The sequence below is a fragment of the Opisthocomus hoazin genome, chromosome 11 (assembly GCF_030867145.1).
Source record: "Opisthocomus hoazin isolate bOpiHoa1 chromosome 11, bOpiHoa1.hap1, whole genome shotgun sequence".
NCBI classification, from domain to species: Eukaryota; Metazoa; Chordata; class Aves; order Opisthocomiformes; family Opisthocomidae; genus Opisthocomus; species Opisthocomus hoazin.
Genome location: NC_134424.1, coordinates 10,547,893 through 10,571,637, shown reverse-complemented (window position 1 = coordinate 10,571,637; position 23,745 = coordinate 10,547,893). Strand labels below are relative to the sequence as shown.

Genomic DNA, 23,745 nt, shown 5'->3' with positions numbered 1-23,745 from the left:
AGAACAAACATGCACAGTGACTACAGGATGTTTTCTTACACCCCAAACTTATGCCTTGTCTGACAACATTTAAGATCTTAATGTGGTCTTTTTCTGTTTTTCCCTTCTTTTTGAAGATTCACCAGCACAGAAGGCTGACAAGAGCTCAGTCTCATCATGGCTCTGAAGAAGAAAAAAAGAAAAGGAAGATCCTAGCACGAAAGGTAAGCAGTCTTAAAGACTTGCATCTTTTTTGAATGTGAACCATGCCTAACCAGAGGTGAACTGCTTTATTCTGTCCTCTGTTTTTTCTGTACTACTTCCTGATTGTTTTTACTTCTGTAGCTAAGCAATACACTTCCTAGGAAGCTTAAGTTACAATGGTAGCTGACTTGCGTTTCTTTAACCGGTTTGAGGCTGCTGTACGAAAACAGGCTTAGTTGGCACCTCACACGCAGATGACAGCCGGTACCGCTTCCTGCTGCCTGGGGAGGGTGCCGGAGCCTTTTTCAGTGTGCTCCTGCAGCACGCTGTCTGCGTTTCTGTTCCTTTTTGGTGGGTCAGTTTTCTGCCTTCCCCTTGTGGTCAGAGGGCACTGGAGATGCCCTGCTTGCTTGCCTGGAGATATTTCAGCACAGAACAGCCTTGCTGCTGTTGTCATCATGGCAGCACATGTTGGGTGTGGGAAGAGGGATGCTGGGTGTTGATAAGCCTGCTGTGATCCAGCGGATGGCTGTTACAGATCTGTGTGTCAGTTCAGTCCTTATCACAGAAAGCAGTTACTCACTCCCACCTCCTGTTTCTTCTGCTTTGTTTAAAGAAGTCAAAACGCTCTGCCTATGAAAGTGGGGAAGAACACTCAGCAAAATACAGCAACTCAAATAACTCAGGTAACTACAGAGAGAAGAGCTTGCTTCTACATGGCTATGTCGATGCTTTTGTTGTTGCTGTCATTTTCTGACTTAAAAGATCCAAGGTTGCCATCAGTTTACACATTAATATTGAACTACCAAAGCCTGCTATTACTGTTTTGGGTATTTAATAACAGATATGTTGAGGGCTTAAAAATAGTGTTAGATTTTCAGTTGCCTAATACAAAACAATGTGTCCTCTCTTCTGTGCCACATTCCTCAAAAAAAAAAAAAAAAAAAAAAATCAGTCTCTTCAATCTGTTTGCCATTTGAGGGGAATAACATGAACATCCATTATTTCGGCCATTTAATAGTGCAGCCATCAGGGAGAAACTCTGTGGTGATCTGTATTCTTAGTAAGGTTAAGATGGATAAGAAAATCATCTGTTTAATTGCTGCTTCAGTGTCAAATTCTAAAACAACAAAGCCTTTGACAGGTCTTCGTTTAGTTAAAGGGAACGGTCAGTACTACCAAACAGTTTAACAGAGTTAACTTGCCTGGCTAAATCGTGTCCAAAAGCAGCCTATTGTGGAATAGTCAGATATTGGAGTAACTTTTGGAGTACAGCAACTGACTGAAAATCATCTCTTAGAAGGAGAAATGGGGTGCCATCCATACAGTTGCACAACTCTTAAGGAGAACAGAATTTGGACGCTGAAATCCAAGAGCCTAAGCAACAGAAAAGAAGGGTTTCCCATTGAGGAATACTGTTGAGTGCACTTCTTAAGTGTCTGGACCTCTTCTGATCCTGTGCACTGTAAAGCCTCTCTGTTCTGATAGAGTCTGAGTGACACTGTTCATACGAACAGGAATCTTTCCCAAGATTTCAGTGGAAGCAGGACAGGATCTCCAGTCAATAAAGTTGGCCTGTTTCCAGCAATCTGTCTTGTCTGACTGTGTTGAATTGTAATGTCACAGCTTTAGTTACTAGACTGTTGTTTTATTTAGCAGGCTCGGGGGCGAGTTCCCCATTAACATCTCCATCATCCCCCACTCCGCCCTCTACAGCAGGTAAGTTCAAGAGTCATGACAGTGTTTGTCTTTTTCTTTGTTTTCCACTCCCCCCCGACTGTGGATGTTATTCCTAAGGATGGTTAAGGGATGGTGGCTTTCAAGGATGGAACAGAGAGATGGCATTTAGCCTGTGTCAGCCTGAATGTGGGTGTTTGCTCTTTTTTGAGGGTCACAGAGAACCTTTTAATACTGTTCTTTTTCATTTAGTAACCGTTCTTGAGATACACAGGTTGTGATTTACCCATTGAGTAGAAGTGCTTGCGTCAAAGTCTCTGTTACTCCAGTCCCACCAACATTGCTTCTTTCCAGACATGTTCTGGGCCTCATGTTGCAGTGTGCATTTGTTCTGATGTTAATGGTCTGTTGACTCAAATACTGTTTGTTGATCCCTTGTTTTTGTGTGTTGTCTCTTTACACCTGTACTGCTGTGATGTACTTTCAGGAATTTTGGGTGTGACAAATTCACAGCTTAGGCTGCATAAATCTCCCCAGTTCTGCTACAGCCCATTGATAACACCAGTAGAACTGGTAGAAACAAGTCAGAGAATGATTTGGATTAAAAAAGAATGTATTATTTTTGGCCAGTTCTGTTTTCCAGTTTGCTGGGTAGCTGTGCAAACAGTTTTGGACAGGTTGTGGGAGGTGGTGAAGAATCTGCTTGAGTGAGCAATAGAAATGCTGATGAAAGTTTGATTACAGATCTGAATATTGAGCGATAGTGGATGTGCTTCAGTCTGAAAGGCTGGAAGAGGAGCACTGGTAAACATGAACAGCAAAAGGTGTTAGTGGAATACATTTCTAGAAGGGAAGCAGTCCATAGCATTGCTGTTTGTTATGCTGGCTTAGGCCATATGATATCTAGTCCCAGGAACTTTCTACACAGCACACCTCATTAAGTGAGGTGAAGCAATCACATTTGTGTTTGCTGTGGATGGTATTTCAGAGGGCACTGCAGTCTGTATGACGTAATTCAGATCAGTCATGCTGAAATTCAAATTAGTCATTTCTCCTTCCAAGTTGAGGGTATGTTGAAGTGTGTGTTTTATGAACTAACTTCTCCCAGTTAGTCTAAACAAGATAATTACTGTTATTGTGTTGCACAGTAACAGTGCTGTTCTCTGGATGTACGGACTCTTAGCTGGAGGGTTTATTTCAAGTTCCGTGAGCTTTAATAAGGAAGCAGCTGAAAATGCAAAAGAAAACCTTGTTCCTCCAAAATGGACAGATGTTTAGAAAACTTTTTTTTTCTGCAATAAAGCTACTTCTTACTTACTTTTTAGCTTGGACCTGTTGTAACGTGGTTGAAAGCTTTTTCAGGTTTTGTGCATGTGATGCAGGTTTATGTGTAGACATGGCTCAGATGGCTAAAAAAGGCTGAAGTTTGGGCTCAGAACTTGGCTCTGTTGTTCAAAGCACATTGTCACCGTGTGTTGGTCGTCTTGCTGTCAGTGTGCTCATGATGGACGGTGGTGATCGGCCTTGTTGACACCGTGTGCGTGGCCCCACCTGCATTCAGATTGGGAAGTGCTGTGGTGGGCCAGTGGCTTTGATCTTCTTGGTTGGGTGTAAAGGCAAGAGTCACCATTTCAGGAATGCTTTCGTGAGTAGAATTCGTAGAAGAAACTTCAGATGTTAGTTCTAAGAGAAAGCTAGCGTGCTTGATTTTTTTTCTTTTTACCAGCAATGTTGTAGTTTTAGCTGTTCTAAGCAAGTATGCTATTATTGACTCAATGAAAGGCTCACGTGCCCCATGGTAGGACTTGCTTTGTGACAAGTGGTGCATCTATAGCTTGTATCTCTCTCTTCCAGTTTGCTTGTACTTACTAAGGATATTTACTTCTAAACCAAAATTGCTTCTGGGTATCAGTGTGGTGAGATGAGTCTCAAAAGGGGAATGAAGCTTTCAGTCTGTCTTTCTGGTTTGGTTGTGGTTGTGTTAGAATCATGGCATCTCAAAGCATCTTGCTGATACAATGCCATGGCAAAAAGAAGGCTGACATGGAAAAGTGTACCCGACAAACTCTTGCCCTTGGCCGGGCCTGTGACCAGACAAGTCAATGTAGAGTGTGGCTACATACAGAGCCAGAGACACTGACTGGGGGGAATGGTCTCCAGGCTGACATGCCCTGGGGAAGGAACCCCTTGTTCAGGGGGTTTCTCACACTTTCAGTGGTGCTTTGTCTCAGAACAAAGGCCTTGTGAGACTTGGCTTGCAGCAGCGTGCTTGGTATAGTCAGTGCAGAACATACTAAGAAATAAAATGGTTGCTTGCTTCAGCTGACTTCGTGATGACAGCTGCAGGTGTAGGTTTGAATGCATGACCTGCTTGGAGGGGAAGGGCTTTTTCCATGGATTAGAATGTTTTGGGCTGGTTTTGTTGCAGATTCCTGGCTAAATAACATCTTTGATTGTTTAGATGGTGGCAAGTAATTCTAGCGTAACTTCCAGTGTTTCTGACATTCTCCTATGAATGTTTGATTCTTTTTTCCTCCACTCACACAGTTCTTTACTTCCTTGAAAATCTGTTGGTTTTCTTTGTGGCTATGAGCCGTGGCTAGGATCAGAAGGGATGCAGAACACTGTGGTATGGGTTGTTCAGAACTTCACTGCATCTTCTCTGAATCTAATAAGCCCATAAAGTATCAGTGACCTCTCTTACAGTAGAGAAAAGTTTGGAGGGTGCCATTTTTACTTTCCTGACTTCCCTGCAGGAATAAAGTGAAAGAGTTGTAGTTCACTTCGGCTGTCTTTTTCTGTGCCAGTTGTTCTGAATCCTTCAGTACGACATGTTTCACAGACACCCATATGGTGCATCTTTTCTGCCCTTCACCTTTGTGTAAGCCAATTTGAATGCTTTAGTAAGTGCTCTTCTTGAGTGTCTCTGACTCATGAAGCAAAAGTTTAAATACAGGTGTTAATATGACAGGAAGGTTCCTTGAACTGGATGGATTTCGTGTTCCATAGCTAATCTTCCTGCAGATTTCTTGCTAAATCTCTCTAAATGCACTTTAATCCTGTAAGGCTTGAACTACAGCATGTGCAACTGAAAGCATGTGTGTTGTATTTGTTCATCAAGTATAATAATGCTTATAGCGTGGAAAATTGTGGTTTGTTATTCAGAATCAGACAGAGTGTTACATATGTAATGTGAAATAGTCAATCTGCTATCCTTATGTTTGTTAGTGAATAAGAATGTATTGATTTTGTTACTAACTTTTCAGCTAACAGTATCTGTTTTTCTTACTTTGACACGAGAACCAGATGATTAACTTGTGTCCTCTCTCTTTCTCTGCTGTCTTCAATAGAGCATGCATCATTTTGAACGTGAATTTTCGGAAAAGTAAGCTAATGCTGATTTATCTCTTTAAAGATGCTCTGTTTCTGTATGGGAAAGTTGAATGCAAATCCTGAACTTGCTTAGTTTTGGGAGGGAATAGAAGAAAAAGATCTGAACAATCTTACGGATTATTGTAATGAAATACAGCATCTTTAAAAACTCTATCACTAAAATAATTTTCTTTGTTTGCATCCCATTCTCAGCCAAGTTTTTAATGCTGTTTGCACAATTACTGTCACTTTAAATTTATAATTAAGTTTTTGTTTCAATTCAGGCATCAAGTTTACAGCATCTGATTTACTTCCTATTCCTTTTAACACACTCTCTTAACAAAAATGTCCCTGTAAAAAACCCTTGGTAAGTTCTTGTTTGAGTGTTTTATTCTTAGAACTGCATGAATGAGTAAAATGTGTGTTTGCAGGCAACTTCTACCAACATATGCATTGGAAGGGTCTAGTGATAACTGAGCACTTATCTCAAATGTGTTTTTCTTTTTTCTAGTAAATAGAGGAAAATATTTCACTGTTGGGCAGAACAGTTTAATCTGTAGCTGTAACTGCATAGGAGTACACAAGTGTGTACCGAGATTTCCTTTGCACCACTTGTGTCAAGAACAGGACAGCTTGGCGTTGATCAACTAACTGAAATGAATGGATTTTCAAATTTTCAGAATCATGCTCTTGATTAATAGGTTGAATATGTAATACTTATAGCTAGTCAGGTGCCATTTTAAAGCCTCTGTGTATTTATGTTTTGAGGCAGAGCTCAGATGTAAAGGTATTGTTATCTGTACTCAGTCTCCCAAGAGTTTAACTGTATGAAGTTGTTGGCAACTGGATTTCAGTAATAGTGAGTCCTGAGGAATTTAACAATTTTTCCAGAAAGGAAGGTGGCCTTTCTTCCTACTTCCCTGGCTTTTCTACTCCCATTGTAAAATAAAACCAAGTAAGACCAAAACTTGAAGATAACACATGGAATCTTGGCCTAATAATACCTAGTGATCCAAGTACTTTTGTGGCCTTCCCCCCCCCCATCAGGCATGTACCTTTTTTCACTGCATGTGCTACCGCTGTGTTTGTGTTCCATACAGAGTCCTCACCACTGTTTTCATGGTCATTCCTTATTGCATCTTGTAAAGCTACTTGCATAGCCTTTCAACCTCACCTTCACAGTCCCAGCCAAAAATCTTGTCTTTGCTCTCTTCAGTTCTTGCATCTCTTTCAACCCATTTCATTTACGATTAGCTGGTCTTGGCTCTTTTACAGCATTCATCTGATCAGTGTGGTGATAGCGTGGGTACGCCAGTCCTACAGCGTTCTGCTTTGACCGCTTTAACCACAAAAGTGGTTACTTTAACTATTCTTGGTCTTGTTCTTCCTTTGGCAAAATGTCAATTTTTGCGTTGCTGTGCTTTGCTGGCAGTCGATGCACACATGAGAAACAGGACGACTCTAACCTAGGGGACGGTTTTCCAGTATTTCTAATAATAAATTGACCTACATCTTTGGCTAGTGTAATAAGTAGATTTGGACAAATTAGCTGGCCCCAGGGCATCACTATGCAATTTATTTCAGTTTGTGCTAACATTGTGTAATGTTTTGATTACTTAAGAGAGCAGTTGGTCCACATGCAACAGGCTTGTTAAAGAGTTCCAGTTGATCTCCGACAGTTCTACTAGGACTTGAGTATTTCCTCTGGAAGGGAGGAGAGTGAAGATGAGTTCAATATGTACTGCCATGTTTTGTTGTCACAGGTTTTCGTGCCAATGAGAATTTATCCTGAAGAGTTAGAATTGCTGCGATCACAGCATGTATTAGTGTACACTGGCAAAACTGGGTGCTTTGTGTGAATGCTCTGCACTTTGAGCTTGCTCCCGTATGGGAAAAAGTCTCTCTTCAAAAACTTATACAAATAGTAGATGAGGGAGCTTTGACTTTCATCTAGTATAACTGCTTTTTTTAATTACAGCAGTTACCTTTTTAGAATTACTTGTTGGTCTGAGAGCGTTAGTGAGGAACTGAGAGAAAAAAGTGGAGCACAGGGAACTTTGCCTGCTTTTTGTTTTCATAGCTGAGCTTCATCCTTCATCGAATACCTCTTGAGTACATGTGGCATAATGTCTTGTAACTGCTTGGTATGTGCTTACTTCGTAGCAAGCAGTTCTACTTTGGTAACCAGAGTCTCTTGGTTGGCCTCATGTTGCTTTGCTTTGTTGTCCTTTCGCGTCATAGTTCTTGCCACTTACCAGTACATTCCTCTTCGCAGGTTAGAGCTACTGGAAGCAAGTGTCAGACTGTAGGTGCCATTTGTCGCTCTAGTCTCACTATGGAATAACTCATGATCTAGATGATGGAGTTAAAATTCACTGTTGAATAGTTCTAAGATACTGATCATTATGCCCCTGCTCATTCCCGAATGTGCGAGGCAGACAGGCCCATCATTCCCCATACAGCTGGTGATGGGCTGCAAATGCCACCTGCACCTGGATGTCTTGTGGAACAGCAAGCGGTCACCTCTGAATCACAGAATCACAGAATAGTAGGGGTTGGAAGGGACCTCTGTGGGTCATCTAGTCCAACCCTCCTGCCGAAGCAGGGTCACCTACAGCAGGCTGCACAGGACCTTGTCCAGGCGGGTCTTGAATATCTCCAGAGAAGGAGACTCCACAACCTCCCTGGGCAGCCTGTTCCAGTGCTCCGTCACCCTCAGAGGGAAGAAGTTCTTCCTCATGTTCAGACGGAACTTCCTGTGCCTCAGTTTGTGCCCATTGCCCTGAAGCCCTTTGCTCTTTCTCCAGCACGGATCTTTGATTATACTTGGGCAGAAACGATGGTGCGATGTGCAGCAGCAGAGCTGCACAAGATCAGGGTGTCTGGGAGAGCTGCGTGGGGCAGAGGTGGCCAGCTGCCTGGTGTGTGCTTCCAGGAGGCACCTCCACGCGGGCCCTCGCTGCCGGGCTGGCTGCCTGCCCGCACCGCCCTGGGCTCCGGCTTCCAGGGGGGCAGGACCTGGAGGCTGAGGCGTGACGAGGAGCACGAGAGGGATGGGACGGGGGTAGAAAGCAGGGGACAGAGTGCCACGGTGGGAACAGGAGAGGCAGGCGAGCGGTGCGAGTGCCAGACGGTTGCCACTCATTCAGCCTGTGAGACAAGCATTTGTTACGTGTTCGGAGACAGTCTGACAGTACTGCGGAAGTGTAAAACACTTCCAGAAAACTCTATCTGCAGTTACTACTTTAAAAATGGAATGTGATTTGATGAATTCATCACAAGTACTACAGCAATGTGGTCCTTCCTAAGAATGTAAAGCTAGTCATGTAAATAAGAACAGGTAGCAAGATTTGCTTCCAGTCTTTGTTGCTGTTCATGACCCAAAGAGCAAACTGCTTCACTGGGGACAAACAAGAGAAGCTGAAGCTGGAAGTACTGTAAAGTGATCTGTTTCCCTCAGTGCGCGATCCCATTTGAGTCATGTTCTGCATCCCAAGCACTGAGGCACTTCCGGCTCCATTTCGGAGGTGTCTCGGCTGACACGACCCACCTGCAGATAGAGGGGTTGGATCACTCTGGTGTTTTTTATCCGTTCTGTTCTTCACACTCCACTGGGATTCAAGGAATGACGTGACTAGTGTGGGACTGACCAAGTCCAGCTAAGAGCTGCACACACTTTCTTGACATAATCAAACTACATCTTCTCTCCTCAACTCAACAGGAGCATCGTCGGTACCCCCAGCACCGCCACCGCCGCCCCTGCCACCAGCAGCTCCTCCTCCCAGTACAGAGGTGCCAACGCAGCCAAGCCCGCAGCCCGACGTCAGTGCAGGCCGAGGAGCCTTACTCAGCTCCATCCAAAACTTTCAGAAAGGAACTCTGAAGAAAACACAGACCTGCGACTACAGTGCTCCCAGGATTAGCTGAGGCCATGGATCCCACCAGGGCTGAATTCCCTCTCCCGCTCCTGTGCTGTCTAGGAACAAGACCCTCCTGACCAGCGACCGATCCACCAGCATACGGCAGATAACCACACTATAGCTCTGTTTACCCCCATTTCAGCTTTTCTTGAGTAGCAGCACCGTCCTGTCTGAACTGCGTTCTCATGCTAAGTACGCCATTCTTTACCTGGGTTCAAGAACTTCGTTCTCTAGCTGCAGTTTCAGGGGTACTGCAATTTCTATATAGCTGAATAAAAATCTGAAAACAGGAACAACCACGATCATGGTGAATGAATACATTTTTTCCTAGCTCTATTCCACCCCTTTTGTCAAATTACAGGAATATAGTTTTTGTCTGCTCAGTTTTTCAACACTTTTCATGTAGTTGTAACTCATCTTAATTCTTGCTGCACTGAATCAGCAAGTTTTGTTTTAGATAATCCACCACCCTCCCCCCCAACCCTTAAAGCGTACTGCACAGGTGAGGGAACTGGAGAATTGAATCTTATTCCCACCGTATTTGCTGGTGGGGTAAAAATGCTGTTTCATTAAACTTGTTTAAATGGACATCCTACCTGTAATTCCACGGGAAAGTGTTTTTAAATGAGGAAACAGTTGAAATGGGAGTTAATAGGGCACTGTGATATTATTCATGATTTAGTTAAAGGCAAAGTTACTTCAAGGTAATTCTACAGCTTAAACTTTATTGAAAGATCCTTTTTGATTTAAAACCTTAAACAAACTGCACTTTAAAGGATTATAGATAATCCATTTTTTAAATTTTAAATTCAAGTACATCAGTGTTTGTTACTATGCAGAGAATGTCTGTACAAAGTTTCATGTAACCTGTGATATTCAGTCATTTTTATTAAAACGTTAATGGAACTCCTTCTGCGGCGTGGTGGTGGGTACATGCAGCTAGGATTTCACCTGCAAGCCAGACTTCCTAAGAACCTAACAGCACTTCTGCTAAAAGGAAATAGCTGAAAGGTATTTCTGGCCCTTAGCTGGAACAGGACCCGACGGGCTCTTCTGTCTGCTTCCAGAGGCAAGCATCTCCTCTCCCGCAGCTCAGGGGATGGGCAGTCTGGGCACAGAACAAGCCACCCTGCACAGACCCCTCGCGGCAGCTCTTGCTCCGTCCCAGGAGCTGCTGAAGGAAGCCCTCTCCCTGCCTGTCAGGATGAGCCCCTCGGCTCAACCCTGGCACGCGGCGATCTGCCGCAAGGCTGCGGCGGCTGCTTCCCAGCTCTTCAAACACAGCCTGTGCTGCCGCTGCAGAGCCAGGCTCGGTGCGTCTGAATAAAGTAACTTGTTTTGCACTGTGAGAGCATGCCATTGTGGTAAGTTTAAAAACAATATCATACATAAAGCAAAGCATCTGGGCAAGTGTTTTTTATCACTGTATGTGGTAGGTAGTGAAGAAAAATTAGGCAGCGTTTCCTATCACATACCGAAGAGGATCGGGATCTTTATTTAAGCTCTTGTGCGGAAGCTTTCCTGAATGAGCAGAGTGCCCTTCAAACTGAACACATTTGTCATCTCTTAGCCCATACCGCTGCCTTCCGCAGCCACTCTGTGCCAACAGCTGCACTTAACTGCTGAACTGAAAAGCAAGGTTTCGCTCACTCCACTCTGATCATTCACCTTCAGCAAGCCTTGCAACCAGGGGCTCCTAGAGCTGCATGGCATTCCAGGGCTGGGCTTCAGCTCACTGCAGTTCTTCACTCCACCACCACTCAGCCAGTTTAACGCAGCTACTCTGGTAATTACAAGCCAAGCAGAAATGGCGGATTTTGTTTCCTTGCTCTGAATTTAGAATTGGATTTCTCCACATACAATAGCACTAACCCACCTGTACTGTTGAACAAACACACATTACCACACTGTTGCTTATACGAAGTGTGGCTCAGAGGGTAACGCCATATAAATATTCTGGGAGGTCACTGTGCTTTCCCCACTGTACAAAAGTTCATGTAGCTATACAACAGAGTTATGCATACAACTTGTCCTACACCACTGATACTTTTTAAAGCAGGACTTTAAAACATGTATTTACACCTAGATATTCAAAGTTTTCTTCACTGCAAATATTATATCCTTCACTTGAGGTAGGCAGTTATCTTCTAAAATTTTTGCATAAGGCATAGGAACATCTGCACCGGTAACACGCACAGCTGGAGCATCCAAGTAGTTAAAGGCAGATCCTGAAACAGAAGACAGCTGTCAGGTTGCCATGCACTACGGTCTTCTCTCAATTCAATTTCTGAATCTTAATCTACTTAAACAATTTTGTTCCTGTAGCCCTGATATTCCAGAGAGAGCTGTTCCTGCTTGTTTATCTTCATGTACTATGGTTTAGACAAAACATTTCCATCCTGCTTCTCGGGCAGTTAGGTTCCTGGGATAAGAATTACTCGCAACAGAATACGAGATGGATCCACCCTGTGAAAATCTCTAGAGCAAGACTGCTACGCTCAGGCTCCTCAGATGTAAAACCCTTTGCTGGCTTTATCAAGAACATCTGCTGGCTTAATGTGGCTCTATCAAGAAATGGTCAGGATTTAGACTAGGGAACGAGATCAAGGTGTGTATCACAAAACTCGGTACCTTCCATGATCCTGGCACAGATTTCAGCTCCTACTCCAAATTGTGGCCAACCTCCTTCTACAGTTACAAGATGGTTTGTCTTTGCAACGCTGGCTTCCACTGTTTCAATATCCATTGGTCGAATGGTACGCAGATTTATAACCTGGGGGTGGGGGGGAAAAGGGGCTTTGTGAGTTTTGTCCTTTAGCACTTTCATCTACTCTGACGTTCAAGACAACACTTAATAAAATTTCTAACTTTTTATTCTGGCAGAGACTGTGCAGAACAGTTTCTGGTGGCTCCTGGAAAATCCCAGACAGTTGATGAGTCTTGCTGTATCGAGACACGACCGCACTAATACATGCTGTCATTGTTCTGCTTACTGTGCAGCTAGGTCAACCTGAAAATCATTAGCAGTTCTGCCTTGATTTTGTGATGAAACGGTCAAATGCAGAAACATGAAATGCATGTCCTTGGCTCACTGACTATTAAGGCATTTACAAAGATAAGAAGCTTGCAGTTATTACACCAAAGTTTTGCAGAGCCTGAACAAGAAGACCCTCTGCTTTTTTTCCCCACTCCAAGGAAAGAGAAAACCAACAGAAACTCCACACACCTCACATTCCACGCCTTCTTTGGCAAGTACAGTGGCTGCTTCCAAACAGTGTCCGACAGGTCTTGAGTGTGACACTAACGTTACATGAGTTCCTAGAACAGAAACAAGTGTTAAAAAAGAAAAAATAAAAAGAACACCTTAAGATGTAAACCTTTTCTCTGGACCTCAGGTTCCTTTCAAGGTAATGTTCGGATTCTCTTGTAAATTTAAGTTCCTTACATTTATCTGAAATGCTGAGCATTCCATGCCCATACATAGCATGAAAAGCTGTAGCAGAAGGACTATGTGAAGACACAGCTTCACTGTTTAATTCAGGGAACTGAGGAGATATTAAATACAGTTTTCAGATTATCCTTTTCAAACATGCATTTAATTCAGCGGTAAATTCTGAACAAATGGGCTGAAACATTACAGCGATCTCTTCTGTGTTTTTGACAAAAATTACGTAGTAAGGTGAGGAAAAGTTTTTCACCCATTATATATTCCATCTCTGTACTAAGGAGTAAATCTTTTAGAAAGGTATAGTTTTAGATGAGATACAAAGAATCAAGTGATTTTTCCTTATTATATGGGCCACAGAACCATTAAGTTTACTACAGGATAAAATAACATTGGAACACTTCAGATTTGAAATATTTTTCTGTGCCCCATGACAGCAGTATTCTGAATAGCAAAAAGGCTAAATACAACCCCACGTCTCCAAGCAGTTCAGTTAATAAGGAAACAAATTCTGTTCTCAGCTTACCTTGCCTTTCTATTTTAGCTTTTCCAATTGGAACAACAAAATCCTTTGACTGTGCCTGTTCAGACATTTCAAAGGGCACACCATACAGTAATTCATTTTCCAGCATCACAACTAGAAGAAAACACACTTGGATTAACATGTACATCTGCAGGCAGAGGACGGTACTGATGATTAATGGTACTGCAGCAGAGCAGCTCAAGATACTAAGCCCATCCAGGCAACAAGGGCTCGAGTATGTCTGCAGAAGCAGGTAAGGGGGAAAAAAAATAAAAATCAGTCTTTACTTCAATGCTGAATTATTTAAAAAATTGCCTACCATCAGTCTTAAATGAGATCAGCTATTTAACTTTTGGTACATGATGGCAGAATCACTAGTTTTAGAAAGGTCTTAGATTTCTGCATGCGTGTTTGTGAGGAATAAAGACAAAGGTTGCCCTGCTTTTAATTAATGACACTCTGAATTTATAATGTGAATTTCATGATCTGTAAAAATGAGTTACACAGACATTGTATGTTCAGGAACTTCTCCTGAGTTATCTTCACCCTTTTTAACCCCTTCACAACTGATTTATAAATGCTGCTTCTAAGTTTCCTGATTGGTACCAAACTGGCATTAAAGATATATAGCTGGCAACAGCACAAAATTAAGAGTCTACTGCTAGCAAGCCAAGTGCCCCTTAGGAAAAAGTTAAGTACTTGAATCAATACTTCCTAGCCTTTCTAAGTATCCTAAAGCTGCAGTAAAACAACCTTCAGTGTTCTAGGGTTTAAAAATCTTTTTTGTTTGTTTTAGATGGGGTAGGACGGGAAAACAGACATTCTATTCAGGACTGAGTGCCAGGTATTGCCATGATCTGTCTGTGTTCACCTGGATTGTCATCCCGGATCGACGCTTTCAGCAGCCCTTTGGCATCTTCTGAGCTCCAAGGACTAACAACTTTCAGTCCCGGGCAGTGCCCGTACCAAGCTGCAAAGCACTGCGAGTGCTGAGCGGCGACGCCAGCTGACGCCCCGTTGGGGCCCCGGAAGACGATGGGGACAGAGATCGATCCCGCAGACATGTAACAGGTCTTGGCAGCAGAGTTTATGACCTGATCGATTGCTTGCATGGAGAAGTTGAACGTCATGAATTCACACACCGGTCTCAACCCCGCCTGTTAAATATATTGCGATATGTATTAGTATGTTTTTACATAAAATGTTTATTTTAAATTTTGAAATCAGAAGTAGAGGGATGTGAATTTACAAACCATGGCAGCACCGACGGCGATGCCTGTGAAGCCCATCTGGAAGGGAAGGAAACCAAGGGTAAGAGCTGGGGAGCGGCCGACGAAGGCATCGCCAGGCAGCAGGCGGGGGCAGCCGTACCTCGGATATCGGCGTGTCGATCACCCGCTTGTCCCCGTACTTCTTCCAGAGACCCCTAGAGATCTGCGCAGCAGGAAAGAGGAGTCAGGCCCCGGCCCGAGGCCCCTTCCCGGCCCGGTAACGGCACCCACGCACCTTGTAGGCGCCGTCGTACTGGGCCACCTCCTCGCCCAGCAGGAAGACGCGCTCATCCCGCTCCAGCTCCTCGTCCAGTGCCTGGTTCAGCGCGTCCCGCACCGTCACCTGCGAGACACCGGCAGCCGGGCAGGGCGGGGGCACGGCCAGCGCCCGGGGAGGCCCCGCCGCGTCCCGCACCGCGCCCCCGGGGCCGGACACTTCCCCTGAAGGAGCCGAGCCCCTCTCCCCCCACCTGCCCCCTGTCCCCTACCTGTATGGCGGCGGGCGCGGACAGGCGGATCCCCCTGCGCGGCGGGAGCAGGGGCCCGACGGCGCGGCCCCGCGGAGGGAGGCGGGCGCCCAGCGGGGCCAGGTGCCGCAGTGCCGCCGCCGCCATCTTGGCCGTGTCCTCTAGCGCCGAGCCACTCCCGCCGCCGCCGGTGACGACGAGGCCCCGCCCCCTCGCGCTCTCGCGAGAACCGTGAACGGCGGCCGGCGCGGCCTTTAGACGCCACTTCCGGTTCCCCCGCGGCCGCGGCAACGGCGGCGGCTGGGGACCATCGTGTGTCCGCCCTGCGGTGACGGGAGGCGCATGGCTCCAGCGCCCCGCCCGCTGCCACGGCTTTGCCTCTTGGCGACGGGGCTGCCCGGACAGGGCCCCTCCCGACCCCCTCGGGGGCCGCAGGGCGGAAGCGGGGCACCGCGCGGCTGGCGGCCCTGAGGCGAACGGGGGCGGCGCTCGCCCCTCCCTCACCGCCACCGGCGAGGCGGGGGCTAGGGGCGGGGCTTCATTAGGACACGCCCTCGCTCCGCCCCTGCCCGCCCCGGTGGCTCCACTCCGGGCTGGCGCTCGGTCGTCCCCGCCGCCACCGCCAGGCTCTGCCTCAGCGCCGGGAGCCGCGCCCGTGAGTGCCGGGCCGGGGCCGAGCGCCCGGGGCCCGCCCTGGCTCGGGGGAGCGGTGGGGTGCTGGGCGCCCGCGGCCCGTCCGTGTGGGGCGGGGTGCGGTGCCGTGCCCGCAGCCTCTGCGGGGGAGTGCGCTCAGGCGGGGCGGCCGCGTCCCGGGAGAGGGGCCGGGCGCCGGGGTCGGCTCCCGGGGCTGTCTCGGTGTCGGGGGGGAGGGGGTGCTGCGGGGCGGGATGCCCGGGCCCCGGTGTCAGGGTGGGGGTGTGACAGCTGGTGCCTGGGTCCTGTTCCCGATGGGGCTGGAGGGGGAGCGGGGAGGGTGCCCGGCCGTGGCCTCGGGCAGGAGGGGCCGGGGGTCCTGCCCCGCTGGGAGAGGGGGCGGCGCCGGGGTCCTGGTGTGCGGCGAGGGCCTGGGCTGTCGGCTCTCTCACAGGGAGGGAGGCAAAACGTCTGGGTTCATCTCCAGCGCCTTTGCTGAATCATTGCGATGCTGGGGAGAGCGCTTCCACCGTGAGCTGCCTGGCTCCTCTCGGATGGGAACCGGCCCTTCCCGGCTCCTGCCGCCGGCCTGGGCCTTTCGCTGCCCGGGGCTCGCAGGAGGGATTTCTGCCCTGTCTTGTTGTTGCTTCTTGGTCCATGCTCGTGCCGAGCCCTGCTGGTTGCGTGCAGGGAGGCTCAGGGTTTCGGACACCTGCCTTCCTCCAGAACCGTTTGGAGACACGTTTCCACACGCAGACAGCTACCAGTTAGTTTCACAGAAGCAAAATATGTGGGTAAAACCCAACTGTTGCCACAGGTGCCGAAAGCCAGGGTGCCTGGCATTCCTTCAGCAGCACAGGGCCAGGAGGACCAGGCTAGACACGAGTGTCTTCCTGTGGCTCTTGTGAGAGGAGAGCCAAAGCAGTATTGTGATGGGGGCATTTCAGACAAGTAGCAGTTAAAATAGAAGTTGGGAACCTGGACTTAAAAAGGATGCCATAGAGCTCCTCAGGGGAGGGAAGGAAACTTCAGGAGCCTGGAATTTATAGTGAAGCAATTAGACATAAAGGAGTGAAAATGCTGAGTGGCTGGTGTGAGCGTTTTTCCCTCCTGCCTGACGTGAACTATTAGTAAAAAGCAAATAAAGAAAAACAAGAGCTGAGTTAATTTTTAATAAACTGTACTAGTCACTATAAACTTGACGTGTGGAAGGTGATGGATGCTTGCTTTAGTGAAGCTGATCTGCTGAAATACCAGAAGATTCGGTAGCCGCTTGTTTTAAGAGCTTGCCTGTTCCGTGCTCCCTTGGTTAGGGTAGCACGGTGCTGGATCCTCGTGGATTTGCTCTGCAGACTGTCATCTTGCCGTGCAGTTTGGTGGAGTACAGTCATCGCTGGCGCTTGCTTAGTTTTTGTCAGTTCAGATGAGTCACTGATAATGATTTACAATAAAAACTTGCCTTTCAACTGTTATGACTGGCTGGGGAATAGAGATGTTCTCCATGTACAGCATAGCTGTGTGGAGGGCAGGAGTTTCTTTTTCTCATCTTTGAATATATAAATGTGAGAGGCAGGGAGCTCACTAAGTGGGCGAGTAGCTTGAAATACCGAGTATATTTATCTGTATGAGTAGAGCCCTAGCTTTGCTCTTCTTAATTTTTCAGTTGCCGTTGGTAGAATTCCTGTCATCTCTGTATTGACCTAGAAATCTAAGGTAACTATTGAGGTTAAATGGTTTGTGTGGAGGTTAAACAGCTTGTCTTGTAATATTGATACCAGACTGTCCATTGAAGACTAGTGCCACAAGTAAATCCTTTAATTCTTGTGTTGGAAAAACTAGATGAAAAACATTCAGAGCAAATCAGGAGGTGAGTGCCTCTTGCCTTTTAACTGTTAGGTGTATTTCTGCTCCTCCTTCGAGCAACTGCGTATGGCACGAGTGCAGTGGTTTTCTCCAGGTGGGTGCAGTGTGTAGCCTGTGGCCTTGACCAAATGCAGTGCACGTGGTCCCAGCTGTGCAAACGCTTGGCAGTGCTGCTGGCATCCCCTGGGCCTGTCCTGAGCCCACGTGTGGGTGTGTGTTTGCAGATGCAGATGTTCAGCTGACTTTCATTTGCTTTGTCTGAATTTCAGCTTGCAAAATGGTTGCACATTAGCAGCACAGTTTTGGGAGAAGCTCGGCTGAAGTTAATGGGACTACCTGTTGCAGTAGTGTTGCTGGTAAATGGCCTTGTAATCCTCTGAGTCATAATCCATGAAATAAGAGCGAGCATTTTATAAATGCAGGTATCCAGTTTGGTGTGTTAAGTATAAAATGATGACTTGAGTGCTTTTCTTCAAAGGTATTTGCCTCCCATTGTGCCTTTCTAGTTTTGGATGTGCTTGGTGCAGGTGTGATGGCGATGTTAATGCTGTGTGTCTTCTCCCTGCTCGCAGAAGAAGCTGAACGAAAGCAGGGCTGTGGTTTGACTCTTCTGCTCTCACCACAGAACGATATCTTATTTGGCTGAAATGGCGTTCGCAGTTTGTCTGGCTGAATTTGATCTCAAATGAGTATTTCTCATTGTTAAAGGCAGGCTCTCTTGGGATATGCCTGCGTGTCATCTGTTCTCTGCTGTCTGGACACGAGTAGCCACGTTAGCGAGGCTGTCCCTGGCTGCGGTGTGTTGTTGTGTGGCACAGGGACAAGAGCTGGCTTGAGGCCGGGGTGCCTGGCCACCCTCACTGATGCATCGCTATATTTCATTCAGGAAGAATTTAAAGCACTGTTGAGAGGCCGTACATCACAAAGGACGTACGTCCCCACCCTTGTTGTGATGTGGCTTGCTAGTCCTTATCTCAGGTTTTACACGAGCAGAGCTGTTTTTACCTGTGAAGCTGTCTGGAAATTCAGAGCTCCCAGACTGACGAGGGAAGCAGCGGGTAGTTGTGATTGCACTCGGACATTTTGGGATGCCCTCCCGGCATCATCCCTTTGCGTTGTGCGTCTCGCTTCAGCGCCACCTTTGCCGGGGAGGTTTGTGTGTGCCTAGCGATTCTGGGTCCTGACACAAAGGTCAGTGAGACTTCTTGATGCCACTTCTATGTTGAGGGCTGGATTTGTTTCAGCTAATTGCTCTCGTAAATTATTCACTCTGGTGTTACGTAGCAGTGCTGTGATCAAAGATTAGTTCATGCCCTCGTACAGACAGGCGGTGTCATCTGTTTCTTTCCCTGATAAAGAAAGTCTCAATTCATCTGTAGTGTGGACTTAGATGTTGACCAAAATAACATAGTATCTGTCCACCAGTTTAAATAACTCTGATGGACATCTGTCTCTGTTTGAAATAGTCTGAATATGTAATTCTAGTTAAATTTATTAAGACTGCAAATCTGCTCTGTCATGGTTACCAGTGAAGTTTCTGGCTGGCTGCATAATTTCACTTTCAAGTGAGTGTTTTCCTTGAATACCAGAAACCTGTACCAGTCTGTCTTATGGTTTTGATGCATCATGTTATATGGGTGTTGTACTTGACCAGAATAACACCTGTAAGTATGTTTTCCTTAAGGAAAGTACTGGAATTTAGAAAGTCTGGGCTATTGATAAAAGTTAATGAGCTGTACTTGAATGACAGTTCCAAATAAAGAAAACCTGAATGAATTTACTTCTTGATTTGTGAGCAGTTAAAACACCATAATTACGGAGGTTGGCAAAAGACCTGGCATTCCAGGTTTATCTGCTACTGGGGGGGGGAGATGTGCGCTTTCATGTACTTTCTTGAAGCATGCTCCATGTCTAATTTGTAAAAATATAATCCTGGTATGACTAGTTTTGTATCTCAGTATTCCTTACTCTTCTGTTGTCTGACCTCAGGATTTTCATATACTGATTTTGTTTTTCCTATGCTTTAATACATGTGAGTTGCAGCTGAGGCTGTGCTTCTGCTGCTGGCCCCTGAACGCCTGACTGGCTGGGCGCTGGTGTGTCCAGGCTGGGGGTTTGGGCATGGTAGCAGAGCCCAGAGAGGTGGGATGTGCTGCCACCTTCTGCGGTGAAGGAGACCGACCTCGTTTGCTAGGAACGAGAAGGGCGAGTAATCTTCCTGGCTGGGAATTAACTGTGAACCTTCAGTTGTTTCTGGCTCGGCTAAATCTTCCTGCTGCTTTTGGCTGTGTGAAGGTGTATTGAAGTTTGCTAGTAAAGAGGATGGGAGCAGAAGTCTTGGTAACTGTGTGGTCTTTAAGATGTAAAAATAAACAAAGCTGAGAAGCTGTACCCTACTTAAAACAGACTGACCTAAATTTTCAGCAATTTTGGCAGACAGGCGGGCTCTGGGTAGGGATAAAGGCTTGCCAATGACTGGCTTCCCTGTCCATGCATCGCTTGACAAGGTTGATAGGCCACCTTCAGAAAATCTCCACTGGCATCTGGGGTCATTGCTTCCTCCCCCTTGAGTTGCACAACCCAGGCTGTGGATTTCCCTTGCCGTGCTTGTGTGGAGAGAGTCCCTGTGTTGTGCAAGTCAGCAGTTGAGCGTCTTGTGGGACGTTACAGCATGAACCACTTCTCAAATTGCTTTTGTTCGAGTATCGTTGAAAACATGTTTGATGTTCTCTGGCTTGTCCCTGAAGAGATTTATTTCAAGAGGGTGTATGTGGCTGTGAAGTCCATTCGTACTCTTTGTCTGTAGAATAATGTTCTTGCTATCAATTGTAGTTCTCCACTAATGAATTATTAATTCCGCAGTGGGACTTTTTTTTCCCCTTCTTACTGTTCATTGACTTTAATGCTTGGTTTATTCTTCTGTGCAGTTTGAAACTGGAGCATGGGAATTTTGACTGATGTTAGTGGATCACATGTATGACCTCAATGGTGGCTAAATACACTTTTTTTAATTGGGAAAAAGGACATCTGTCTTTCAAAGTACTTGCAGTTTCCCAGGTGAAAAGTAGTCTGTTTGTGAATGTACGATATCTTCAGAGGCACATTTCTTGTTATTTAACAAAACTGGGATGGTCAGACAGCTGGTGGAGTGATTACCCGTGTGCTCCGGAGGCAGTCCTGTGGGCAGCATGAAGGGAGAAGGAAGGAAAATCTTGTTTGTAGATTCTCCTACTAATGTGGCTTTGTAGCCGAATGCTCTCCTGGCAGAGAGCCTGCCTTTGATTAGAAAGCGTTCTCCTTGGTTGTTCTTGTAGGTACTGACAGTCTGCCATGTTTTGTGTGTGCTTTTTCCTGCAGGGAGATAAGAAGAGGTGAATCGCGTATCCTTTCAGCAGCCTTCTGTTGAACTTGGAATACCACAGTTCAAGCAATTGAACAGATGGATAATGGAGACTGGGGATATATGGTAAGTGAGCCTGCCCAAGTGTGCGCTGTGCGGTACAGCTGGGCTGTCAAGATCCTGCGGTAAGAATCCTTCCAGATCTGTCTTGTGTAGATCCAGAGCTTCAGTCATGTGAGAAGAAGCACTGTGCGTGTTAGGACAGCTTACTTGCATTTTCTGGAGTGCTTTACCCCACATGCTATTTGTGGGGAGTGCTCAGATTCATATTTCCTAGGTACAATCACCGAGTGCTTAACTGACGCCTTCAGCTCACTGTTACTGTTCTCCTGACATGCAAAGGCTTAAAGTAGTTTGTGCTTCCTGCATGTAATTTTAAGGACTTTGTAATTTTATTTATAAAGAAAAGTATTTTCCATAGTAAACCCTGTTTCAAACTAGACAAATGCGTCTTATTTTTCTCCTCTTCTCTTTCTCTAAACATTCTGCTGCCATGCATATGTCTCTCTTCTCTGGCTGGCCTCGGTCCTGGTTGTCAGGGTTGGTGGCCAGATGGGATTTATGTTCCTTTCTCTCTTGCTTCCTCATGTGCTATCTGGAAACTGATGCAGACTGGTTTGTGCTCTGCCCCCTGCTTCTATGCAGCTTGCTAATTTGCTAATAAATATTTCTTTTTAGAGTTAAAAGCTGAAAGATCTTTTTTGTTTCCTTGAAGCCTCGTAAGCAGAGCATGGATTATTTTGGTTGTGAGCTCTTGGTCCTGTGTCTAAACTTGCACTGTCATCCTCTTTTGAGGGAGAGAAAGAGGCTTAGGACTTGGGTTTTTTTTTTCCTTTCTTTCTTTCTGTGTTGTTTTTTTTTTTTTTTTTTTTTTTTTTGTTCTAGAATGAGACAGATTGTGAAAGTAAGGAACACTGATGGGCCTCATTCTGACTAACTTGTTCTTCAGGAAGTCTCTCTGTTCTCATTTCCCCGTCTGTAGAATAGGAAAAAAACTTGTTGCCCAAATGCAAAACTTACTTCTGTGGCAGTAGCTCAGTTGTTAAGATTTCTAAAGCATTCTGGAAATGTGTGTTCTGAATGTTAAGTATCATCCTGTCTAGTTGCCAGTTGTGCCTTGTTGCTAGGTGGCTTGGACTTGTTCGGGTTTAAACACCGCTGAAAGGCTTCGAATGGGAGAAGTGTGATTCTCTCCAGAGCCTGCAGTTTTCAAGCAGTGTTTGCAGTGTGTGTCAGTGAGGTGATTGAATCTTCTTGTGGTGGCTTGATAAACTCTGCAATTTCTCTCTTTCTAGATGACTGATCCAGTCACGCTAAATGTGGGTGGACACATGTATACGACATCCCTCACAACTTTAACGAGATATCCTGACTCAATGCTTGGGGCAATGTTCAGGGGAGACTTCCCCACTGCCAGGGACTCTCAGGGCAATTACTTTATTGACAGAGATGGACCACTTTTCCGTTATGTTCTTAACTTTTTAAGGACCTCAGAGCTCACTTTGCCACTGGACTTCAAGGAGTTTGACTTACTTCGGAAAGAAGCGGACTTCTATCAGATCGAACCGCTAATTCAGTGTCTTAACGACCCCAAGCCGCTGTATCCCGTGGATACCTTCGAGGAGGTGGTGGAGCTGTCCAGCACCCGGAAGCTTTCCAAGTACTCCAACCCAGTGGCTGTCATCATCACGCAGCTCACTATCACGACAAAAGTCCATTCGTTGCTGGAAGGCATTTCAAACCACTTCACGAAGTGGAATAAGCATATGATGGACACCAGGGACTGCCAGGTTTCCTTCACTTTTGGGCCATGCGATTACCACCAGGAAGTGTCGCTCCGAGTCCATCTGATGGAGTACATCACAAAGCAAGGCTTCACGATCAGGAATACCAGGGTTCATCATATGAGCGAGCGTGCCAATGAAAACACAGTGGAGCACAACTGGACTTTCTGTAGACTGGCACGGAAAACAGATGACTGATTCTGACTCCACAGGAGCCACTTCAGTGATTAGCAACTTAATTGGACAGTAAACCCGAGAGAGTCTGGATTTTGACTAGAGCAACAATGTGGGCTTTTTTTTTATACGACTATTTATTGTTTATCAGTAAGGACTGGAGGAGTTTCATTCTCTAGCAGCTCTGTCCTTTTGTCCTGTTCAGAAAAAAACATGCATGTGCCTGTTCAGTCAAGACACCTTTTTGTTTGAAAGAGGGAGTCCGAAGAATTAGTACAATAGGGTATTTTGTGTCATTAACGCAAGTCTCTGATGCAACTTAAAGTGCTAAAATTACCTCCGTTTAAATGGTTTCTAATCCACCTAATGCTATGATACTGGGAGCAAGGAACAAACAGAATTTAAAACGCAGTTGGGGGGAAGCTGCTATCATGTAGACTAATTTAGTTTCTAAATAAATAAACAGTATTGTAATATCCTAGGAAAACAAATGCCACCCTTTAAAAGTACTTGATAAGTACAGTTTCTTACAGTTATGACAACTGTTTCTTTCTATGCATATAAATCAAGCAACCAAATATTATCTGTAGCCATGGAAATATGATTAGAAATATATTTATATTGGATTCTAAATGCAAAATGTCCCTGTGGTAGAATTCGTATTTTTAATGCCTGGTGCAATATTATTCCCAAGTGTAATGCCTGCCAGCAAGAAGCTAATAAAAAAAATGTGAAGTACAGAATACTATTTTGTATTTTTTTTGTCTTCTGGTACTCTAATACTTAAAAACCAAAACCAACCAAACAAAAAAACCCACCCAAACCCTGTTTTTCCATTCTGCACAGTAGTTCAGATGTGCTGGTAGGGCTCCATGCTTCTCCATTACGGAGGTACTTTGTTCCTTTTTGTCTTAATCGATTGATTCAACTGTCATTATAGAAAAAGCTTGTGTTTTGAAAACTGCATTATGACTAACAAAAGGATGGCAAGTATTTGTACCGGCCAAAGGGATAGGGAGGGAACAGAGAGCCT

The 23,745-nt window shown here is 45.7% G+C and overlaps 3 protein-coding genes across 11 annotated transcripts in view; 2 read left to right on the top strand and 1 right to left on the bottom strand.

Moving 5' to 3' along the window:
• The window catches only part of PXK (PX domain containing serine/threonine kinase like), a 37,797-nt gene extending 27,960 nt beyond the window's left edge, over window positions 1-9,837 (top strand). For 4 of the 9 annotated variants that reach the window (XM_075433082.1, XM_075433073.1, XM_075433080.1 and 1 more), the window contains 4 exons: window positions 117-203; window positions 800-869; window positions 1,840-1,902; window positions 8,954-9,837. In XM_075433082.1, coding sequence (XP_075289197.1) covers window positions 117-203; window positions 800-869; window positions 1,840-1,902; window positions 8,954-9,159 — 426 coding nt within the window. In that variant the 3' untranslated portion in view covers window positions 9,160-9,837. Of the gene's footprint in view, window positions 1-116; window positions 204-799; window positions 870-1,839; window positions 1,903-5,210; window positions 5,246-5,516; window positions 5,600-8,953 lie in introns of those variants that run through there. The other 5 variants (XM_075433076.1, XM_075433075.1, XM_075433078.1 and 2 more) reach the window with 5 other exon arrangements.
• Window positions 9,838-9,857: 20 nt separating this feature from the next.
• On the bottom strand, window positions 9,858-15,444 carry PDHB (pyruvate dehydrogenase E1 subunit beta). Its single transcript, XM_075433084.1, has 9 exons — window positions 14,880-15,444; window positions 14,627-14,734; window positions 14,492-14,554; window positions 14,374-14,409; window positions 13,992-14,277; window positions 13,124-13,234; window positions 12,379-12,470; window positions 11,784-11,925; window positions 9,858-11,380 (listed from the first exon to the last, which is right to left on the bottom strand). The coding sequence occupies exons 1-9, from the start codon at window positions 15,003-15,005 to the stop codon at window positions 11,235-11,237; spliced, it is 1,110 nt and encodes a 369-aa protein (XP_075289199.1). The 5' UTR covers window positions 15,006-15,444; the 3' UTR covers window positions 9,858-11,234.
• Window positions 15,445-20,713: 5,269 nt separating this feature from the next.
• On the top strand, window positions 20,714-23,473 carry KCTD6 (potassium channel tetramerization domain containing 6). The gene is made up of 2 exons (XM_009936628.2): window positions 20,714-20,820; window positions 22,050-23,473. The coding sequence occupies exons 1-2, from the start codon at window positions 20,794-20,796 to the stop codon at window positions 22,734-22,736; spliced, it is 714 nt and encodes a 237-aa protein (XP_009934930.1). The 5' UTR covers window positions 20,714-20,793; the 3' UTR covers window positions 22,737-23,473.
• The last annotated feature ends 272 nt before the right edge of the window (window positions 23,474-23,745 follow it).